This window comes from Carassius auratus, chromosome 20 (assembly GCF_003368295.1).
Source record: "Carassius auratus strain Wakin chromosome 20, ASM336829v1, whole genome shotgun sequence".
Lineage (NCBI taxonomy): Eukaryota > Metazoa > Chordata > Actinopteri > Cypriniformes > Cyprinidae > Carassius > Carassius auratus.
Genome location: NC_039262.1, coordinates 14,309,301 through 14,329,355, shown reverse-complemented (window position 1 = coordinate 14,329,355; position 20,055 = coordinate 14,309,301). Strand labels below are relative to the sequence as shown.

General features: G+C 43.2%; 3 protein-coding genes across 3 annotated transcripts in view; all 3 read left to right on the top strand.

Moving 5' to 3' along the window:
• Positions 1-17,483, top strand: part of mdn1 (midasin AAA ATPase 1) — a 38,862-nt gene extending 21,379 nt beyond the window's left edge. Inside the window, exons 45-78 of the mRNA XM_026195082.1 lie at positions 4,319-4,435; positions 4,556-4,764; positions 5,110-5,258; positions 5,352-5,551; positions 6,096-6,319; positions 6,422-6,535; positions 6,728-6,857; positions 6,941-7,047; positions 7,140-7,273; positions 7,360-7,520; positions 7,610-7,730; positions 8,244-8,460; positions 8,598-8,835; positions 9,395-9,521; positions 9,797-9,961; positions 10,082-10,296; positions 10,536-10,923; positions 11,010-11,122; positions 11,697-12,354; positions 12,940-13,101; positions 13,262-13,547; positions 13,640-13,878; positions 14,192-14,287; positions 14,403-14,497; positions 14,603-14,727; positions 14,866-15,018; positions 15,292-15,401; positions 15,493-15,566; positions 15,895-16,078; positions 16,226-16,379; positions 16,610-16,756; positions 16,904-17,030; positions 17,114-17,219; positions 17,354-17,483. Of these exons, the coding sequence (XP_026050867.1) occupies positions 4,319-4,435; positions 4,556-4,764; positions 5,110-5,258; positions 5,352-5,551; positions 6,096-6,319; positions 6,422-6,535; positions 6,728-6,857; positions 6,941-7,047; positions 7,140-7,273; positions 7,360-7,520; positions 7,610-7,730; positions 8,244-8,460; positions 8,598-8,835; positions 9,395-9,521; positions 9,797-9,961; positions 10,082-10,296; positions 10,536-10,923; positions 11,010-11,122; positions 11,697-12,354; positions 12,940-13,101; positions 13,262-13,547; positions 13,640-13,878; positions 14,192-14,287; positions 14,403-14,497; positions 14,603-14,727; positions 14,866-15,018; positions 15,292-15,401; positions 15,493-15,566; positions 15,895-16,078; positions 16,226-16,379; positions 16,610-16,756; positions 16,904-17,030; positions 17,114-17,219; positions 17,354-17,419 (5,911 nt within the window). The 3' untranslated portion in view covers positions 17,420-17,483. The remainder of the gene's footprint in view (positions 1-4,318; positions 4,436-4,555; positions 4,765-5,109; positions 5,259-5,351; positions 5,552-6,095; positions 6,320-6,421; positions 6,536-6,727; positions 6,858-6,940; positions 7,048-7,139; positions 7,274-7,359; positions 7,521-7,609; positions 7,731-8,243; positions 8,461-8,597; positions 8,836-9,394; positions 9,522-9,796; positions 9,962-10,081; positions 10,297-10,535; positions 10,924-11,009; positions 11,123-11,696; positions 12,355-12,939; positions 13,102-13,261; positions 13,548-13,639; positions 13,879-14,191; positions 14,288-14,402; positions 14,498-14,602; positions 14,728-14,865; positions 15,019-15,291; positions 15,402-15,492; positions 15,567-15,894; positions 16,079-16,225; positions 16,380-16,609; positions 16,757-16,903; positions 17,031-17,113; positions 17,220-17,353) is intronic.
• A 59-nt stretch (positions 17,484-17,542) lies between these two features.
• LOC113037940 (midasin-like) lies at positions 17,543-18,607 on the top strand. Its single transcript, XM_026195254.1, has 3 exons — positions 17,543-17,577; positions 17,610-18,029; positions 18,517-18,607. The coding sequence occupies exons 1-3, from the start codon at positions 17,543-17,545 to the stop codon at positions 18,605-18,607; spliced, it is 546 nt and encodes a 181-aa protein (XP_026051039.1).
• LOC113037939 (midasin-like) overlaps positions 18,607-20,055 on the top strand; it is a 3,301-nt gene continuing 1,852 nt past the window's right edge. Inside the window, exons 1-5 of the mRNA XM_026195253.1 lie at positions 18,607-18,746; positions 18,971-19,110; positions 19,197-19,375; positions 19,464-19,625; positions 19,843-19,980. Coding sequence (XP_026051038.1) covers positions 18,607-18,746; positions 18,971-19,110; positions 19,197-19,375; positions 19,464-19,625; positions 19,843-19,980 — 759 coding nt within the window. The remainder of the gene's footprint in view (positions 18,747-18,970; positions 19,111-19,196; positions 19,376-19,463; positions 19,626-19,842; positions 19,981-20,055) is intronic.

The window sequence follows — 20,055 nt, the reverse complement described above, 5'->3', positions numbered from 1 at the left end:
GCTCTTTTGCCAGCTGGTGCAGCTGAAGAGAGCGTGTGCCTCCCTGTCGGTTGATATAAGCAACCACTGTGGAATTGTCTGTTTTCACTAAAACATGCTGACCCCTGATGAAGCTCAGAAAATGTTTCAGCGCTAGAAACACTGCCAACAATTCCAAGTAATTTATGTGTTTGTGAATTAGCTGAGGGGGCCAAACGCCGTTCACAGTTCTGCCCATTAGAGTCGCTCCCCAGCCCTTTAATGATGCGTCCGTCGTCATAGTGACTCTCGACGACACTGCCCCCAGGGGAATCCCCGATCTGAGAGTCGCGGGGCTTTTCCAACGTCTGAGCGCTCTGACGCACGCATACGTCACTCTCACCTGTCGGTTGAGATGACGCCGAGAACACAGACGCAGATGCGCGACCCAGCGCTGAAAGTCTCTCATTATTAGTAGTCCCAGTCGTACTACAGATATCACTGAAGCCATTAAGCCCAGCATTCGCAGGCACAGTCTGAACGGGACAACTTTCCCCGTCTGAAAACGGGAGAGACACTGAGTGAATGACGCGATCCTCCTCTCTGTCAGAGTGACTCGATAAGAGAGGGAGTTTATACTGAGCCCCAGATATTCTGCGTGCTGAGCTGGCTCTAAGCGGCTCTTTTCCATGTTTATTCTGAATCCCAAGCTGTTGAGATGCAATAACACCATATCTGCGTCTTTGATTGCTTGCTCTTTCGACGAGGCGCAAATCAGATAATCGTCTATGTACGACAGTATTCTTATCCCCCTGTTTCTCAATGGGAAAAGTGCTGCTTCCACACATTTGCTGAATACTCTTGGTGCTAGACACAGACCAAAGGGCATTGTCTGAAATTCGTAAGCAGTGCCTCGAAAAGCAAACCTGAGATACTTCCTGTGAGACGGGTAAATATCTATGTGAAAATACGCGTCTGACAGATCGATCGTCACAAACCAGTCGTTCTGGCGGATGGATCGACAAAGTGTCTTGTGTGTCAACATTTTGAATGAATATTTCCGTAGGTGCTTGTTTAACACACGGAGATCTAGAATTGGACGCAGAGATATGCTCCCCTTCTTTGGGATCACAAAGTAACGGGAATAAAAGCCCTGACAGCTCACTTCCTTTGGCACTACTCTGATGGCTCGTTTTTCTAAAAGACAGTCTATCTCGGCCGTCAGGACGCAAGCTGACTCTCCCTCGGCCGCTGAGGCTATTATACCATTGAATCTGGGTGGTTTCATGGCAAATTGAAGCCTGTATCCCCGTGAAATCGTGTTTTCAACCCACGGATGAGCTGCGCATGCGCGCCAACTGAGTATGCGAGACGAGAGAGGTCCCCTGTATACTTCCCCAACGCCGGCGCGTTTTGATGACGTCATTACCGTCTCCGCGCTGACCCCTTCTGGAGGTGCGCGCGCTCCCTCCAGCGGAGAGGCTAGGGATACACATCTCAATGTTTGGATTTTTTTGCAATCTATCGCCCTCGGCTGACTGCCTGGCTGCGATAGTGAAACATTTATTGTGTGTAATGAGTTGGGGGAGCACGTCGCCCTCAGCCTGTGGCCTGGATGCGATAATGCATTTTTTATTAAACATTCCCCTGAACTGATGGGCGTTTGAAAACCCAGTGTAAGTGCTTGGTGACACTTGAGAACGTTTTGAACTTGATTGCTTATAGCTGGAGCCCTTACTGAACTGAGAACAACAGGGCTGGACCCCCTCTTTCTCTTTGCGGGCGGAGAGAGAAGTGACGGGGAACATTCGTGTGTCAGGTCGCACGCTTCTTCTTCCGATCCTCGGGGTGGGGTGGGCGGTTTCTCGCCGCCGCGGCCGCAAATGAATGTTTCCCCCCGGGTCCGGAGCCATCAGATCTCGGACGATAGCCCACTTGCTGTCCGCTGGGAGGCGGTCTCACACTCCTAGCTCCCGTCTGCCTTCCTCTCGCCGCAGCGGCTGCTGCAAAACCTTGCCGTGCTGGCTGAGAGGGTGGTCGCGGTGTTTGCTTGCGCGGTAAACAGAGGTTAAAAGCCTCGTCCTCCTGTTTCCTGAGGGTGCTGGTTTCTCTCATTTTCTCGAGAGCTGGTCCGAAAAGGCCCTTACTTGGGTCGAACGCAGCGTCCATCACCTCAGCTTTTTGAGCGTCGCCTAAACCAGACAGGTTCAGCCATAACGCTCTCTCACCTGAAACGGCCAAGCCCATAACACGGCCACAGCCCTGAACCGCGCCACGAGAAGAGCGGAGAATTAGGTCGTTTACCACACATATCTCGTCCCAGAGAGCTGGGTTCGGCACTCCTGTATCTAATTGTCGCCCCATCTCCTCCAAAATCTCCGCCTGGTACGCTGACAGTAAAGTCACCGCGTTCAGCGAGCACACTGACTGCGCCGCATACTTGTACATCCTCTGATAGATGGACGCGGTCAGGCGCTCCACCTTGTTCGGCAGCGAAATTTGGGAAGAGGCAGAAATAGATCGACGATATGGATGGAGGTGATAGGCCACTGAAGACTCTATCGCTGGGGGTCCGGCCAGCCCCAGCTCTCCCATTCCTTGGATCTCAAGTTTAGAGCATCCCTTGGTCGGGAGCTTGCTCTTAAAGGGGCTACCCCAATGGCGGGACATCTCCTTCATGCACGCCGGCACGGCGGGTAGGAGTTGTCTCGTTGTGGTTAGAGCAGGCGGTAGCCTTTTCCCGTCATAAAGGTCCCTCTCTGCTCCCTCTGAATCCTGGGCCACGGGCCACGCTAGGCCCAGTTTTGCCGCGGCTCGCTTGCATACCTCGTGCAGGTTACTGTCTGCCTGCGAGCCAGTGTCAGTCGCGCTAGGAGGTCTAGACTGCTGGACAGGGAAGAGAGAGTTGTCTTCCTCCTCCTCTTCGTCCATGTCCAAGTCGAGGAGGTCAGAGTTAGCATCGCCCTCTGCGTCCTCGTCTCCCGGCTCCTCATCCTCGTGTGCGAGAAGGCCATCGAACAGAGGAGGCATATCCGGGGATTCGGCTTCCATCATCTCAGCCCAGCTCGTCGTAGTAGCTCGCTGATGATCGTTAGCCTTAGTTTTCGCGATGGCTCCAGCCAGACATGGGTCCTGCTGACTAGCCACCGCCACTCTCAGCCTTCTCTCCAAAATTTTAACCGGCAATGACGCACAGTGAACGCACGTTTGTGGGTCCGCAAGCGACGTTTGAGCGTGCTTGGCGCCCATGCACACAATGCACATGGGATGGGGATCCCTGCCCAAGACGGTTGCTCCACATGATGATGGACACGGGCGGGGTGCGGGTTCCTTCTTCGACTCATTCCCTTTGGCGGGGGTAATGACTGTCGACATGACGGCTGGAGAGAGAAAGAGAGATTCGAAGACTCGTCGTAACACGTTAGTCCGATTAATGGTTCACAGGGTAGTTAGCCCTTTTCGCGGCTCGCCCTGACGCGTAAAGCCTATAGTGGCTTGACACCACTGAAAATCCTATCGTCGTGATAACACGCGATAATCTGAACAGAATAGCTCGCCTTGACGCGGACACTATTCGGTGTGACACTCAACACAGTACCAATCCAATCCACTGATGTCGCGTTCGGTAGCGTACTCCAATGACGGCCCGCCAGTTGAACAGTTAAGCGAAATCAGTGAAAAGTTCGGACTTGCTGAGAGAGCTTGTAGTCCCTCACGGGAAGAAAGCGAGAATGACTTCGTAGGGGTCAAAGACAGACGTGGTGGCATAGGAGCTTCCGTAGTTGGTCACGCCCAAAGCGATTCCCATAGTGAAACACCGAGCGAAGTTAGAAAAAGAACTGATATATGTTGGATGATCTGCACTGATATAACAATCTCATCAACACTTATTACTGAAAAATAAAACATGGTGATTTGGTCGTGATATACCGTATTTTCCGGACTATAAGTCACACTTTTTTTCATAGTTTGGCTGGTCCTGCGACTAATAGTCAGGTGCGACTTATTTATCAAAATGAATTTGACATGAACCAAGAGAACTGAACCAGGAGAAAATATTACCGTCTACAGCCACGAGAGGGCACTCTATGCTGCTCAGAGCGCCCTCTCGCGGCTGGAGACGGTAATGTTTTCTCTTGGTTCTTGGTTCTAAATAAATGCGATCATATTCCTGTGCGACTTATGTTTTTTTCCTTGTCATGACGTATTTTTGGACTGATACGACTTATACTCAGGTGCGACTTATAGTCCGGAAAATACGGTATTGTTTTTTTTGTTTAGAGTTATACAACTAGTGTAAATAATGTATTCCAGGTAGACATGTAATAAAATAACTCACTATGAACTATTCGTGTTACAGCCCTTCAGTGTTGGATCGACTGAATGCCCTTCTGGAGCCTGGCGGGTCATTGACCATTAATGAACGAGGGATCATTGATGGAACCACACCCACCATCACACCCCACCCTAACTTCAGGTACAAGCAAATCCTGAACCACCATCACATCCTGCTGAACCGTTTCTAATCTAATGTGAGAGTACAGTTCTGTGAGACTCTCTGCCTCTGTTCAGTCCTGTTTCTCTTTGTGTTTTTCAGGTTGTTCCTCACCATGGATCCCACACATGGGGAAATCTCTCGAGCCATGAGAAACCGTGGTGTTGAGATCTACATCCCTGGCGAGCATGAGGGAGTGTGCTGGGACACCCTGGATCTAAAGATGGTGTTACACACCCTGGGTGTGACGGGAGACTGTGTGTGTGACCTGCTGATCTCCATTCATTCAGAAATCAAGAACACAATATGGGGTGAGTGTGTGATTGGATCAAAAGTGTTATTTTATTATCGTTGAGATACTATTAAGGTTTTTTATTTTATATATATATATATATATATATATATATATTAAAAATGTTTATATTTATTTAATTATTAGTAACTTTTTTTGTGTCTATATTTTAATTAATATTTATTTCAGTTTTAGTTATTTTAGCATATCAAGTTAAGCAAAATGAAAATAAGTTTTTTTTTTTTAATAGTTTTTCAGTCAAGAATTTATTTCCAAAACAGATTTTTTTTTTATGGTATTATGTTAGTGTACTATAGATCTTTAGATATGTTTTGATGGATATGCTCTCTTTACTGTCCTCTAGACTCACCTGCATCATCCTTGTCTTCTCTGCTCCATGCTGCGTCTCTGTTGTCTGGTCAGCTCCAGAGAGGAGTTGATCTGCCCAGTGCTCTTTTACAGGCCTGTGGAGAGGCTTATGCTTTCTGTCAACGCACCACTGCTAACCAGCAGGTACATGGATGTTTGTCTAAAAACCACAGCAAGATAAAATATGATGCCATAAAATGATGACACATCAAACTTACGTCTCACTTCCTGTCTCAGCTGGCTCAGGAAGTCATTGAGAGGCAGCTGGCTGTGCTGGACTCTGAGGACTGGGGCAGTGGGCTGCTATGTGCGGGTGTGTGGCCGGACCGCATCCCCTCAGCCCTGATGTGCACTGAGGACTCGTGTTTCTCCAGTGTCCAGAGAGACGGACAGGTCCTCCTGTACTGCCTCAACACTCTCAGTCTTTACGGAAAAAGGTCAGAACTACACAATACAAACTAACCATTTTGTATTTCATAATTGGCCAAGTCATTGGTTGTAAATAAGATTCTAATATTGTTTGTGGTCATGAAAGTTATTCACATTTAAAGTTATTCATTTTTGTTGGCGCCAACATTAAAAGCGAAACTGCGCTCAAAGCGACCCAAGTTCGATTCCTGTATCGAACTCTATGCTGATTCCGCTCCCCTCTCTCTACTGTCCTGTCTTAGAAGTTTTAGAATCAGTTTTTCTTTTTTGTTTGAATTCAGTATTTTGTTTGTTTGATTATATATTTGATAGATAATGCATAAGTGAAACTGCCGTTATAACTTAATCATAACAATAAATTCATTATATATAGTAATTTTTGAACCATGACATTTTCAGTAATTAGTAATTTAGTTCAATTATTCTATTATTATTTCAGTTAGCAAAAACACTTTTACGTTTTTTGCACGTAAAAGAAAACTGTAAACTGTAGTTACAGTAATGTAATAATATATTATTATTAATTATAGTAATAACATTTGACTGATTCAGAAATCGTCCACTGAGCCTGGTTGACCTGCAGAGGGCAATGCAGAGCGGTGCTGTGCTGGATGGGCTGCAGTTTTCTGGCGGTGGAGGACTGGACGGTGGAGCTGAGGATGCCCTTCGCCTCCTCCCGACAGCTGTTAAAATACTGACAGAAAGAGCTTCTCACAGTGACTGGGTCCTCAGAACCAGCTGGCTCTCCCACCTTACCAAAACGTACAAACATGCAGGTATGCTGTAAAGGAAAAAGCAAGCTTTTTAATGTGTTTAATAAAGCTTTTGTTGTCCTGAGATCATATTTTTGAGACCTGGGATCATAATGGTGCTTGCAGATGCAGCTCTGATGCAGTTGGAGGCAGGATGCACAGCGCTGAAGGCCGTATTCAACAGCAAGCTTATCGGGAAAGGCAAATGTCTGGCAGAGCTCTTGCAACCACACAGCACAGGTATTTTCTGCTGAATATGATTTCATTCTGAATCCAACCACATTATTTAAGTTAAATGCATTGGGAGTGCATTCTTCATTGCCTTTTAATATTTATTTATTTATGTGTAAAAATCTGAATCATAGTTCCAAAAAACAAAACTCATATACAGTTGCTGACGTGTGGAGTTCCTAAATGTTGTTTCTTCACCAGACGACTACAGGATTCTGGTCGACATGCGCTGGAACAAGCAGTACTTGGACATTTTGGCAAACACATGCAACTTTGAGGATGAGGAGAGATACATGGAATTCATGGAAGCCCTGAATGCTGTTGCCAACAGGTAAGTCCTTAGCATTTTTACCACAAAAAATATTCCAGTGAAGTGGCAGATGTCCAGAAACGAATGGCTTTATGTTTTGAAAGAATCACTTTGCTGATGGACCGAGAGGAGAGTGCAGCTATTAACAGCAGTGCTGGAAACAGCTCGCCTCATAACAGTGCACTTAGACTGGCCACTTCTTTCTCAAAAGGTACACACACTCACTCCCACAGACTTTTGACATTAGAATGAAAAAGCTTGGGTTCTGTGTCACTATTCACATTATAAAACCGGGTTTTATAGGGACGGTTGACATAGGCCACCTGCCTCATCCAGTGTTGATGCACCTGCGCTCATTCTTCGACCTGTGGGATTCATTTGTACTGGAAGCTGTGCAGTCGGGACAGCCCTACATCTCCGACCACCTCATGTTTGAGGTCAGAATTTTATTCCAGAGAGCATATTCATTATAGCCGTGCTGCCCCGTTCTGCAGTGGGTTTAAGGTGATGTGTTTGTGTCCAGATCCTGCAGCTGCTGCAGTGGAGGGATCGTTTCTGGCATGTGTGTAACACACTGTCTGCGGATACTCGGAGTGTGTGTGTGATGTCCCTGCACTGGCAGTGGGTGCACAAAAACCTCATTTTGCGGCTGCCTCAGCTTTTGATGGGGGATAGTGACTATGAGTGAGTAATGGCTTTATTATGTGACAGAAAAATATCATGTAATGTTCTGTAGTGTGTGTTTACATGTATGTTGTGAACGTTCATTTCAGAGGCCAACAGGAGCTACACACGATCTCCACGGCCATCCAGAACACACTTTCCAGCCCTGTGGCTGTGGCTTCTGCTCTGAAGGGCATTCAGAAGACATTAGGAAAACCGCTGCCATTTAAGGTTAGGCGATATATATCGGACACAAAGAGATTGTACCATTTTGAAACTCCATTGCACAGTGATGTTTATCTCTGTCGCTCTTTGGGTTACTCCAGATAAAACTATCATTCAAAAGTTTAAGGGTTTTTCTTTTTTTATGTGAAATTCAGCTGGATGTTACTAATTGGGAAACAATTGGGAGCCTGTTGTACACTACCGTTCAAAAGTTTGGCATTGGTATATTTGGCATTTTAAATGTTTTTAGAGGATTATCTTTTGCTTCCCAAAGCTCTGGTTATTTGATCGAATTTGTTTGATGCAATCTCGTAAATACTGCAAAATTGTAAAATATAATTACGATTTAAAAATAAATACATCTTTTATATCATTATAAATGTTTTTACTGCCACTTTTGAACAATTTAATTTGTTCTTGCTGAATTAAAGGTATTTTGCAAAAAATGAATTTTTTATAAAAATAAAAATAAACTAAGACAGTCTATCAAAAGTTTGAGATGTCCTTCCTTCTGTGCAGCTGGAGGCGGTGGCTGAATGTGCAGCCCGTCTGCGAGTGCTTTGCAGGGCTTTGGATGTTAGGGACCTGCGACTGGACAACAGCCTCGCATCCCTGTGGAAACAAGAGGTGTCTCGTCTCCGCGGTGTGGCCATGGGAATTGACTCCAAAGAAGCTCTACTGGAAGCTTGGGGTTTGGTGCTTCAGGCCAACATCCTGCTGGAGCCTCAGAACTCAGGTAAACTAGCCACTTACATTTTGGACAGTAATTCATAAGAACTGTGGGCACGAAGGTGTGTAGTGCTAGACCATATAACCAGCCAAACCCTGAGCGCTTAGTTTAATGACACAGAATATTTTTTTCGTTCTATCCAGGGGTTCTGGAGAGGCTTGTGAGCTGTGTGGATCAGCAGCAGGGTCATATGGCTTCCTGTGGCCTGCTGGACTCTCTTTCAGAAGATAATGAAGAAGTTGGAGACAGTGCCGCCCCAGGCCGGGAGGTGTTACTGCAGCTTGCACGCAGGGCTCAGCTGTGGCCTGCACTGGAGGAGCTGGCAGTCCTTAACCAAATGAAAGTCACCACAGACCTGCTGTACCTCTCAGTCACACCAAGGTATGATTGTGTCTCTCTACAAAATTATTAATTATTATAAAACAATCCATTTGGCAGGTTAATGACACTGTTATTATTATTGTTGTTATAATACTTTAAATTAGCTTTTATTTTTAATAGTTTGTTTTTTCTTTTATATATATATATATATATATATATATATATATATATATATATATATATATATATATAGATATATATATATATATATATATATATATATATAGATATATATAGATATATATATATATATATCTATATAGATATATATATAGATATAGATATATATAGATAGATATAGATATATTTCAGTTTTAGTAATATTAGTAATTGAACTTTTCAGATTTTTTTTATCTAATATTTACATTTCATTTCATTTGAACTTTATCTCAATTTGCTGAATGTTTTATATAAGTGTTAATTTTCATAAACAATAACACTGGAAATTGGCACTTGATTTTGTAAAGTAGGAGCTTGTAGCACAATGCTGGTAATAAGACTTTATTCATTGTTCTGTGTAATGTTTTGTTCATGTTGTTTTGCATGTTTTGGTCTACAGGAGCAGTAAGGAGGCTGAAGATGGCCTGCGCAGGTCCTTCTCTAACCATCTGCGCTTCTGTATGCAGTCGACCCCCATGAATGTCCGACAGCTGCAGCCTCTCTGGTTCCTGCTCGGCACTGAGAGGGTCTGTCAAAACACCTGTTATCATTAATGAACACAGATGATTGTTGAATTTACCTTACAAACAATAAAGTTATTTAGCTTGATCTTTACATTTATCATGCAGACTATACAAATGACCTCTGTTAAACATTCCATTTATAAATGTTATATATAAAGCATTCAGTCCTCCATTTACCGAGAAACACATGCTGCACTTGGGACTAATATTTAAATTTGTTCCTTAAATTTCATCTCTGTTTTCAAATCTGATCAGTCTTCTTGTAATTCCCTCCCCAGCCTGTGGAGGAGCTGCCACTGGTGTGGTGTGAGCTGCTGTCTGAGACACTCGCAGCGTTATGGAGCGGCAGCGTGACCTCCGACCCTGACCGCTGGCTGAAGTGGAATCCGCTGAACCCTGAGGAGCACATGAACTCCAGATCACTGTTGGGACCATCTGATACGGTGTGTGTGTGTTTGTAGAGGAATATATATATATATATATATATATATAATATTGTATTTTACAAGTAGAAATAACTTTTCTTTATAAATAACCTTGATGTGATGTCTGTTGATGTGAAGGGTCCTGGCATGCTGAGTCGTGCAGTCTGGTCCCGCTGCATGCTGGGAGTTCTGAGCAGCACTGATGCTGGTGGCCGATGGGATCCGTCAGGGTCACACTTCCTGTCATCATCACGTTTGACCCTGGGCGAGTGGAGAGAGAGAACCGGGCAGCTACAAGATCTGAATGCTGTGATCTGGGATAATATGGCTATGCCTGAGCTTGCAGACTTCAGGTAGAGACACATATCACACCTAGTTAGGGAACACGCCATGTCAGATTTTAAATATTTGAGAACAGTATGGTATATGAATATTTATTTATTTAAATTGCAAAAATTATATAAATGTTTTTATAATTTGGTAAATGTTTAATATTTTTATAATTGTTCAAATAAACAGTTTTTGTCATTTCTGTTGTGCAGTGATTCTTTTGTAATTTTCTGTCTCTCGTTCCCTCTCTCATTCTCTGTAGATTAACTGACTGTAGGTTGCAAGGACTTGTGTTGCGTAGACAACTGCAGTCTCTCTCCGAGCTGTTGTCTCCAGGTTTACAGGAAAGCTATGCCGAATCCTGTGACAGTCTGACTGAAGGCCAGGACCCTATTTCTGCAGCCCAGGAAATTCAGATCGCCCTCAGAGAAGGCCTGCCAGAAAATCTGCTCCCAGAGGGCTTTCTAGATACCCTAGTGACATGCTTGACACAGTTTGCACACAACCGGGCACAAGATTCTGTCCAACTTGCCCGGTCTGGAGTTTTTTGGGTGAATATGGGTCTGCTGCAAATCCAAGTTTGGGCTCCACAAACAATTTTTGACCCTGCAGTGAAAAGAGCCTATAAACTCCGCTATGCACAAGAGGAGGTGAGACAAGCTTGCAAATAGAGATCTACTGCAGCCTTTCAGTTACAAGCAAATCACTTCAAGATGACTTTCTTTGTGTCTCTCAGCTTGCTTTGCTACAGGAAGAGTGGAGAGGGCGGAGTCTGTCCTCACAGCTGCTCACAGGGGCGGAGCTTGAGGAGAGTAGCACTACTGACAACTTCCAGCATCCTCGCATAAGGTAATGAATATGATATGACAGATATGAGAGATATTGAAATAGCTAGTGCTGGGCAAGGCGCATCCAAAATATATATTTTTTTATATGTGTGTGTTTGTGTGTGTGTGTGTATATATATAAGACTCACTTATACAGTATAGCAGTGGTTCCCAAACCTGTCCTGGAGTGCCCCCAACACTGCACGTTTCCTTTTTCTCCCTAATTAAACACATCTGATTCAACTCATCAGCTCATTAACCCATGTAATTTAATTAGGGAGTTAAAGAAACCTAGTGTTGGGGGTACTCCAGGACAGGTTTGGGAACCACTGCAGTATAGCATATTTTATATATATATATAATAAAATAATATAATGTGTATATACAGTATACATGCATGTGTGTATACATTTACACAATACACACACACATTATGTAAACAAAAAACGTTTATTTTGGATGTGATTAATTGGGATTAATCATTGTCCAGCATTAATATTTGTTATTTAATTGTTTATGATCAAATGCCCTCATTTCCAATTTCCAATTTCCAATTGGATGTTAAGCTCTCTTTTGTTGTTTGTGTGTGTTTGTAGGTACTTGTGGATCCGTATGCAGCAGGTGAAGGAGCAGATTTGTGAACTGAGTCGTAAACAAGCCTGCCGCCCCCCTGACCCCCAATATGGTCGCCTGTATCAGGAACTTCAGCACTACCTGTGCAGCATCGGCCAACCAGCTGCAGTGGGTGACCTGCTGTCCCACCTCCTGAAGGCCTTACAGGCCCCAAAATCAAGATTGGGAGTTCAGGGTTTGTTGAAGGAGGAGGCTGTCTGGCAGGCTTCACAGCACCGCTTTACCCAACGGCTGGTCGAGGAGTACCCACTTTATCCTGACGTGGTTGTGCCCCTACGAGCAGCAATTTTGCAAGTGCAGCATGGCATGCGACTCCTGGCATCTCAGGTGTCCTCGTCGGTGACTGCCCAACCGGGTCTGTCACGTCTCGTGTCCACTATGCTAGCTTTTCCAAGTCCAGCGGCGTCCTCTGATCTGGCCTGTGCAGACTACCTGTGTTCAAGGGAATGCTTGCACATGCTAAAGGGCCTGGGAAAGCAGTTGCCAGCAACGGAAATCAGCCGTTTGATCCCAGATCATGCAGTTTTGTTGTTGAATGCACTGCTGTACATACAGAGTCACACACTGAGTGCTGGGCATCTCAGTGCAGAGACGCAAAAACTCTTCAGACATGTTTGCCAGGTAAGATATGAAGTACAGATATACCAAATAATATAATTTCAATGTGATTTTGAATCTCAGATTTTTAATGTGGTGTTCTCTTACTTTTTAGGATAAATACATGAATAATTAAATAAATAAATAAATAATTTGTATACTAAATAAATACATAATGTGGATATGTTAAAAGTTAACTTGGTATTATTTATATACTATTTTAGTATTTATAAATATTTTATATTGCCTTTTATTTTTATGTTTTCAGTGTCATTTTCGTATTAGTTAGTTATTAGTTATAGCTTTAACTATATTTTTTATTTCTGTTTTAGTTTTAGTTTTTTATTACTTTGATTGTTCAGTTAGTTGCCAAAGCATCATTTCTAATTTTTAGTTAAGTTACGTTTTATGTCTGTAGAAGTTTAATTTATTTTAGCTTTATTTATGTTCTATATATACATTATGAAAATTATTTTAAATATTTTAGTTTAGTTGGTGTAGTAGATTTAGTATGAAGATATAGACGTTCTTTGTGAGAAGAAAAATTATATGATAATTCGTTTTGTATGATCATTTTGGCTTTGTAACTGACTGTGATCTTTTTCCCAGGCTATAGTGAATGAATGGGACGAGCAGGAGAAGAGAGCGAGAGAAAAAGAGCAGATGGAAGCCAGTCTGTACCGCAGTCGCTCTCGTCTGCATGGGACAGGGCTTACAGAGGACCAACAGGAAGAGAGAGAGTTCAGACGCTCTTTCCCGTCTTACCACAAGGTAAACATGGACTAAAAGAGTCAAATGCAAGTTTTTTGCAAATGCAAGTGGGGTATAATTGATTTACACACATTTGCATGTTTTGTTGCCCTCTCTATTGTTGTCAGATCGGTAAGAGTTTGTCTTTGGATCAATAATGTGGTGTTGTTGTTTTTCACAGGATTTTGCTGATATCACTTCAGAACCTAGTCTTGATCAGCCAATAATCATTGAGGATGACGATGATGCAGATCTGGAGTCGTCGTCTAGTGAGACGTGCAGCTTCCTGTTGGCCAGCAGCATGAACACAGTGGTTCAGGTCCATCAGAGACTCTGTTTGTCTTATGCTCAGTCCCTATGGTACCAACCCAGCCCGCCAACCAATCACAGCAAAGACCACATCAGTGCCCTGGTTTCATCATATCAAATCACAGCTCCACTGATAGCCCGCTTCTACCATCTAATGGGTATGAAGGCATGATTTTATACAAGTCAGAAAACCTCTGCCCCCACATATCTCATCAACTGATCGTTCCCTGTTTATCCCTTTCTCTCTCAGATTGTGAAGTGGACCCTAAATTGATGGGCTCTCAGCTTCTCCTCAGTACTCTGCTCCAGAACACTGTGAGCGGTTCTGGAGGTCCAGCTGGACTGATTCTGCAGAGCAATGGGCCGTATGACTTCTACAGAGACCCCAACATGAGTCAGGCCCGGATCTGCCTCCCAGCGCTAGAACAGCTGAGTAAGGCTGTGAGACAGCGCCTGAGCGACTGGCCCGAACACCCTGCACTTGTTCAGGTGAGAGAGACCGCTACGTCACTGTCATTGCAATGATATGTTTCAGGTTTTTTGAAATTGGGTTGAAGGGACCCCCAAGGAACGTAAGGAAAAAAATAAGAGGAAAGAAAAAATGTAACAAAATGTACACTATTGTTCAGCGTTTGGAGCTGATGTTGTTGAAAGTCTGTTACGCTCATTTATCAGAATGAAAATACAGTACAATACAGAAGTATTATAAAATGTGATTACAATTTAAAATAACTGCTTTCTATTTTAATATCTTTTATATTTTAATATATTTTATATCTCTCTTTTGTATTATGTGTCGCAGATCATCATGGTAATAGAGAGGATATTGGCGTTTGGTCTTTCCAGCCCTCTAGCAAAGTTCCTAAACGGTCTGGAGATCCTGCTCAGCAAATCACAGGTATGGGAATCAGCTCATACACTACTCAGTAGTTTACTGACCGTTTGTGCACAGCTTAGGTTATCAGTTTCAGATATCAGTTTTTGAGCAGTTCTTCTCTCATTCTTCCTCACAGGACTGGGAAAACAATGCTAGCCGGGCAGTGTCTCTTAGGAATGAGCTGGAAGCTATCACACAGCTCATCATTCAGTGGAGAAAACTTGAGCTCAAGTAAGTTATGAAACCGTCTTAAACTGAAGGTGATGGTAAAAGATTAAGTTGCTTTCATCTGCTATATAGAGGTCTAATTGGTTTTTAACTACTGTATGTCTGCAGCTGCTGGTCAAGCAGCCTAGATAACGCACAGAAGCGCCATGCTGAGAATTCAACCAAGCACTGGTTGTCCATTTACCAACTCATAGAGAGATACCTACAGGAGCAGAGGACAGACACCAGACCCGGTGACTGAAATGCACACACACACATATTTATATATATATATAGTAATAAAATGTTTAATCCTATGCTTTGTATTGTACAATAAATGATTGCTCACATTTTATCTGTTAGCATTGAATGACACTTTTCTTGTCCAATAGATGATGGTGTGGAGAATCTTTCCCTCTCGTCAGTCTCATCCACACTGCAGGCCTTCATTGAAGGCTCCACTTTAGGAGAGTTTTCTGTTCGCTTGTCCATGCTGCTTGGATTTCACTGCCATGTACTGCTGGCTCCCAAACAGGAAGGACTTGGTAAGAGAAATCTGGATTACAGCATATCCATAGGGACAGAACAACAAATATACAATGTTGCAACAGTACAGTTTGTTTTCTTTTGACTTCAATGGTACTTTGTGTATTAGTGCTGCTGTGTGATGAAATGATGGCTATGCAGGGCTGCGTTTCTACGTTGATCAGAGCTCCATTGGTTTCAATAGGTCTACGATGTACTTAGACTTACAGTGTTTTTAGGAAATGCAGCTCAGGCCAAATTAAATTAATGACTTCTTCCTTTTATCCTCACAGACTCGCTCTGCAGTTTGCTGTGGAATCTCTATAAATATTACACGCAGTTCTCCGAGAGCATCCAGGCCAAGATCACCCAGCTGAGGTCCCCTATAGAGAAAGAGCTCAAAGTAGGGGGAACCAGAGCAAGCAAGACTACCATCAGATGTCATTTTGTCTCCTTTTGTTGAGTTAATATTATGTTTATCTTGACGCCTATAGGACTTTGTCAAAATCTCCAAGTGGAATGATGTCAGTTTTTGGTCCATCAAGCAGTCAGTGGAGAAGACACATAGGTGAGGCTGATTGACTGAACGTTACACTACCCTTCAAAAGTTTAGGGTCATACATTTTAAGTTTATTAAAACAGAAAACAGTTATTTTAAACTGTAATAATACCTTCTTTCCGTTTGACAATATAAATGTAGTCTCTGTGAGCATAAAAGTCTTCAAAATCATAAAAAAAGTGAAAATGTCATTATTCATCACTATGTTTTTTTTACTGTACATTTCAGCACTAGACTAGTTGGGACTTGTATATTTTATATGTTGCTAAAACAGTAGGTTTCAAACTGGCTATGATGGTTTAAAAAAATAAAGTTATGACATTGTGTCTGTGATCAGGACCCTGTTTAAGTTTGTGAAGAAGTTTGAGGCGGCACTGAAGGAGCCGTGTTCACCGTGTCTGGTGGAGCAGGGCAGTAGCAGCAGCATGGATGACGTGGATTCACAGTCCGAGGAGACTTCTCTTCACAGGGTTCATCGAGCTCTGAGAGCTGCCCTGCCTGGAAAGGGCCGGGATCTGCAGGTAACAGAACCTCAAGCTGAAGTTTCAGCCCTGTCCAAACATTCTACAGGATTTTCTGTTATTGAACAACTCTATTGTCCTTATCCTGATCATCATGGTGTTTCTTTTTGTAACAAAGTTGTATTTCAAACACTTTTAATGCATCAGGCTGATGGTCCAGAGGAACTCTCATCTGATAAAGAGCCCTCGTCTCTCCAAGCCCGTCTGCCTGCCCTCACCAGGAAGATGAAAAAGTTGTGTGTTCAACTGGTAAAGAAGACTCCTCTGCCTGAGCTCTCAGAAGACCTGGATCAGTTCACAGGTATCACTGTTTGCCTTCAAATAAAGCCTGAGAACTTCATAGAGGAGTTTATTTTGTGTTTTTATTATTAAACTAGATTGTTTTATGCTGTCATATTTGCTGTCCTCCTGCTAATAGAGCTTACTTAACATGTTTGTGGCTTGTTAGAGGCATACTTGAGGGTGTATGAATTTTGTATATCTCTTATTAATGCAAAAACTTAACTTTTTTCCAATTTGTTTTTGTTTCAGCTGAGATAATTACCAATGTGCAGGCCCTGCAGAGCCTGACGGTGGACCGCAGCATGGAGCAGGAGAAACAAAAGGCAGAGGTGAAGCACATCCATCTGCAGAAACAGAGAGCACTGGCTGATCTCTTCAAGATGCTGGCACAAATCGGTCAGTCCGAGTCATTTCATGTTTGTGTTAGAAAATTGATTTATAAATCAAGGTTCTTTTATTTTATGTGTTCAAAAATTGATTCCTTTTTCTACAATTTTGAAGTGTATGCAGACAGCAGATTTATTGAGTTTTGTTTCTGTCCAGGTCTGTCCTACCGTAAGGGTCTTGCCTGGGGTCATACAGCAGACCCAGATGAGACGATGTGTCTGCAGCCCATGGAGATGAAGATAGCCCTGTCTGCGGTCAAGACACAGGACAACACGGCGGACACGTATGTAACCAGCATCTACAGACTAGCACCTGTCATAGAGTTTAGAGTCCGAGCCTTATTTTGATAGTAATAATGTTTCACAGGTTATTTGTGGAGATGATGGATGCGTGGGAAGGCTGTGAGAAGTACTTCTATCGATCCTGGGCCAGACGCAACGCCTTGCTGACGGCATTACAAGGCGCTGTTAAGGTGAGGGCCTCAAACTGATCTAATGAGCCAAATTAAATATCTTCATTAGATTTAAAGTTGTATTGTGGTCCTCTGAGTGCTGCAATAAGGGATGTTTTTTTATTTTTATTTTTATTCTTGCTCTGTCCTTCTAGGAGCTTGGGCTGGCAATATACAACGATGTAGAGGTTTCTCTTCTCACCTGTTTAAACTTTTGCTGAAGCAAAGAGGAAGACTTGCAGGACTCACAGAGCACTGGGTCCAACTCCGTACTGCCCTTTCAAGATTCATTAGATTGACTGCCATTCAGATATTAACCAGCATAACGGTTTTCTACATTTTGAATGATCCACTTAAATACTGTATTTTCTGTTTGCATGTTATCTGATTCTTTTCACTTTAAAACAACAGGAAGTTGATTGAGACTATCCAGAGCATCAAGTCTGACACGCACTGCTCTGAAGATGATGTCAGCGGTCTCCCTCCTCAGAAGCCTCTCCAGCACTGGATCACCAGAGCTCAGTCTTCAGTGCTGCACTGCTCTGTTGCTCTGCAGCAGCTCTCGTGGATCCTCCAGTGCTGTCCTGAAGGTTCTTCTGCAGCCCCTGCTGAGGCCAGGGAGGGGGAGGTCATGCAGGGTCAGGCCACACTGAGCCACCCGTCTCCCATGCCCCCTCACATCCAGCCACAGGCGTGTCTGCTGCGGAGAGGGGAGCAGGCTTGGAAGGAGGTGCAGCAGAAGCTGGAGAACCTAACGAAGGAAGTGAAAGACCTGAAAGAGAAGCTGGATGGATTGGCCCTGGAATACACTGAAAGAGTTGTCCATAGCTGGTAAGTAAGAGACACACGTCACATTTGATTTGAGCTGTTCAGATTTAAAATGTTGTTTTATTTTATTTATTTCCTTAAGCTTGATTTATTTTGTTATATTTTATAGGCCTGAGGAAAGTCATAATTAAAAATGTTGGGGTAATTTCTATGGTGAATTTAAGTAATTAATATACATTTTTTTGTTTTTTGTTTTAGTCTAGAAAAATCCTCACTAAGAATTTTGGAAACATTTCTGGAGTGAAATTCATTTTGATTTTGATTTTATTTAATTTTTTAGGCCTAGAAAAGTCAAAAATGTTTTGTATTTACATTGTTGTTTGTTTTGTTTGTTTGCTCTCTTTTCAGCATAGTTTTTTTTTTTTTTACTTGAAGTCCTAAGTAACAGTATCATGGATATTTTTATATTCAGTCTCAACTCTGTTCTTAACCCTTCACCCTTTCGATGTAAATTATACGTCAACATTTATCACCTGTCTCCTCCTTATAGGGATCACTTCACACTTTGCTGTTCCTCTCTGGACCGGCTAGGCATCGTGGTGGGTCAGATGCCGGCTCTAGAACAACTCTTTTATTCCTGATGGTGTTCCGGTCCTCCGTACCCAGCCTGCCCTCATCTGCGGTCTCCCAGGGCACAAGGAAAGAGGTGGAGGACCTGTCCTCACCGAGTTCACCACCTGGGAAGACTCGCCTGCTCTCCTATCAGACAGTCACAGAAACGTAAGAGCACAGAGTTTTCTTCAGACTTTAGACATGTCCGGTTCTTACTTCCTCTTTCATACACTGACACCCATATTGGCTTGTTATTTACTAACTAAAACTGATACAAATATATTTTTTTTAATAAATATAAATATTAGATGGTAAAACTTAAACACTGAAAATTAAATAAACTAGGTCTATATTGATCTAAATTTACCCTTTTCTTTTTTCTTGTCTGCAAGGAGGACGCTCGCATCCGTTCCTGCTGAGTTCTCCAGGCAGCTGGAGAAAACTATAAATATGGTTCTGTGTGCGGTTCAGACGCTTGTTAAGAGGAAGGAGAAGGAAAAAGCAGAGGATCAGCAGTCAGAAAGCAAGAAAGGTGGGAATTCAGCCAGGATTTCACACAGCTCATGTTCGAGGGAATGTGTGTGTGTGTGTGTGCTCATTTTCTGTGTGCTTCTCTAGAGAGTGACTCAGAGGTGGCAGAGGAGCTCTTGAAACCGGGACACTTGAGCAGGTTACTGGAAGAAGACCTGAGTGGAGATGTGTCCAGTCTCTCGTTACCAGAGATCAATGAAGTCGTAACAGAGCTGCTGGAGAGACTTGGATCACACCGGGATGACTGTCAGCCCCACCATCTACAGGTCAGTCGCACACATACATAAACCGTTTTATCTGCAAACAGATTACGTCTGAAAATAACTGTGGATATGTCTGTTTTGAATATTGAAGGAACTAAAAGAGGCATGTAGGGGTGTTGTGCGTTTGGAGCCCATGCTGTGTCTGTACTCGGAGCTGGTGAGGTATTATCTGGCTGTAATGATGGGAGCTCACCGTACCACAGGAAAGCTGCTGTCCGTCCTCGCTAACATCTTCACTGAACTCGCACAGAAGGTATACTGTCACGTGCTTTCCCTCACTGCTCACTGGAGCCTTTCTGAAACAGAATGGTTCAATCTGAAAAGCTACTGTTTGTTAAATTATTAAGTTTGTCTTTAAAACCACTTTGGCCCTGCAAAACATTTAATAGTGCTTTTTTTTTTTTTTTTACCTTTTTGTTACTCTGTCCTTCTGTCTTCTCTTTCTCCCCCTCTCTGCTTTCACTCTACAGGGTTTCTGTCTGCCCCAGGAGCTGCTGGGAGGAGGAGACGGCGAGGGAGCCACAGAGTTCCATGATTATGAGGGTGGAGGAATAGGAGAAGGTGAAGGAGTAAAAGACGTCAGTGACAAAATCGAGAACGAGGATCAGGTAAATTAGTAGGAGTAAACCACTGTTAAAGAAAGCATTTGAACATTTAAATGATCTGAAATCTGGAGTTAAACT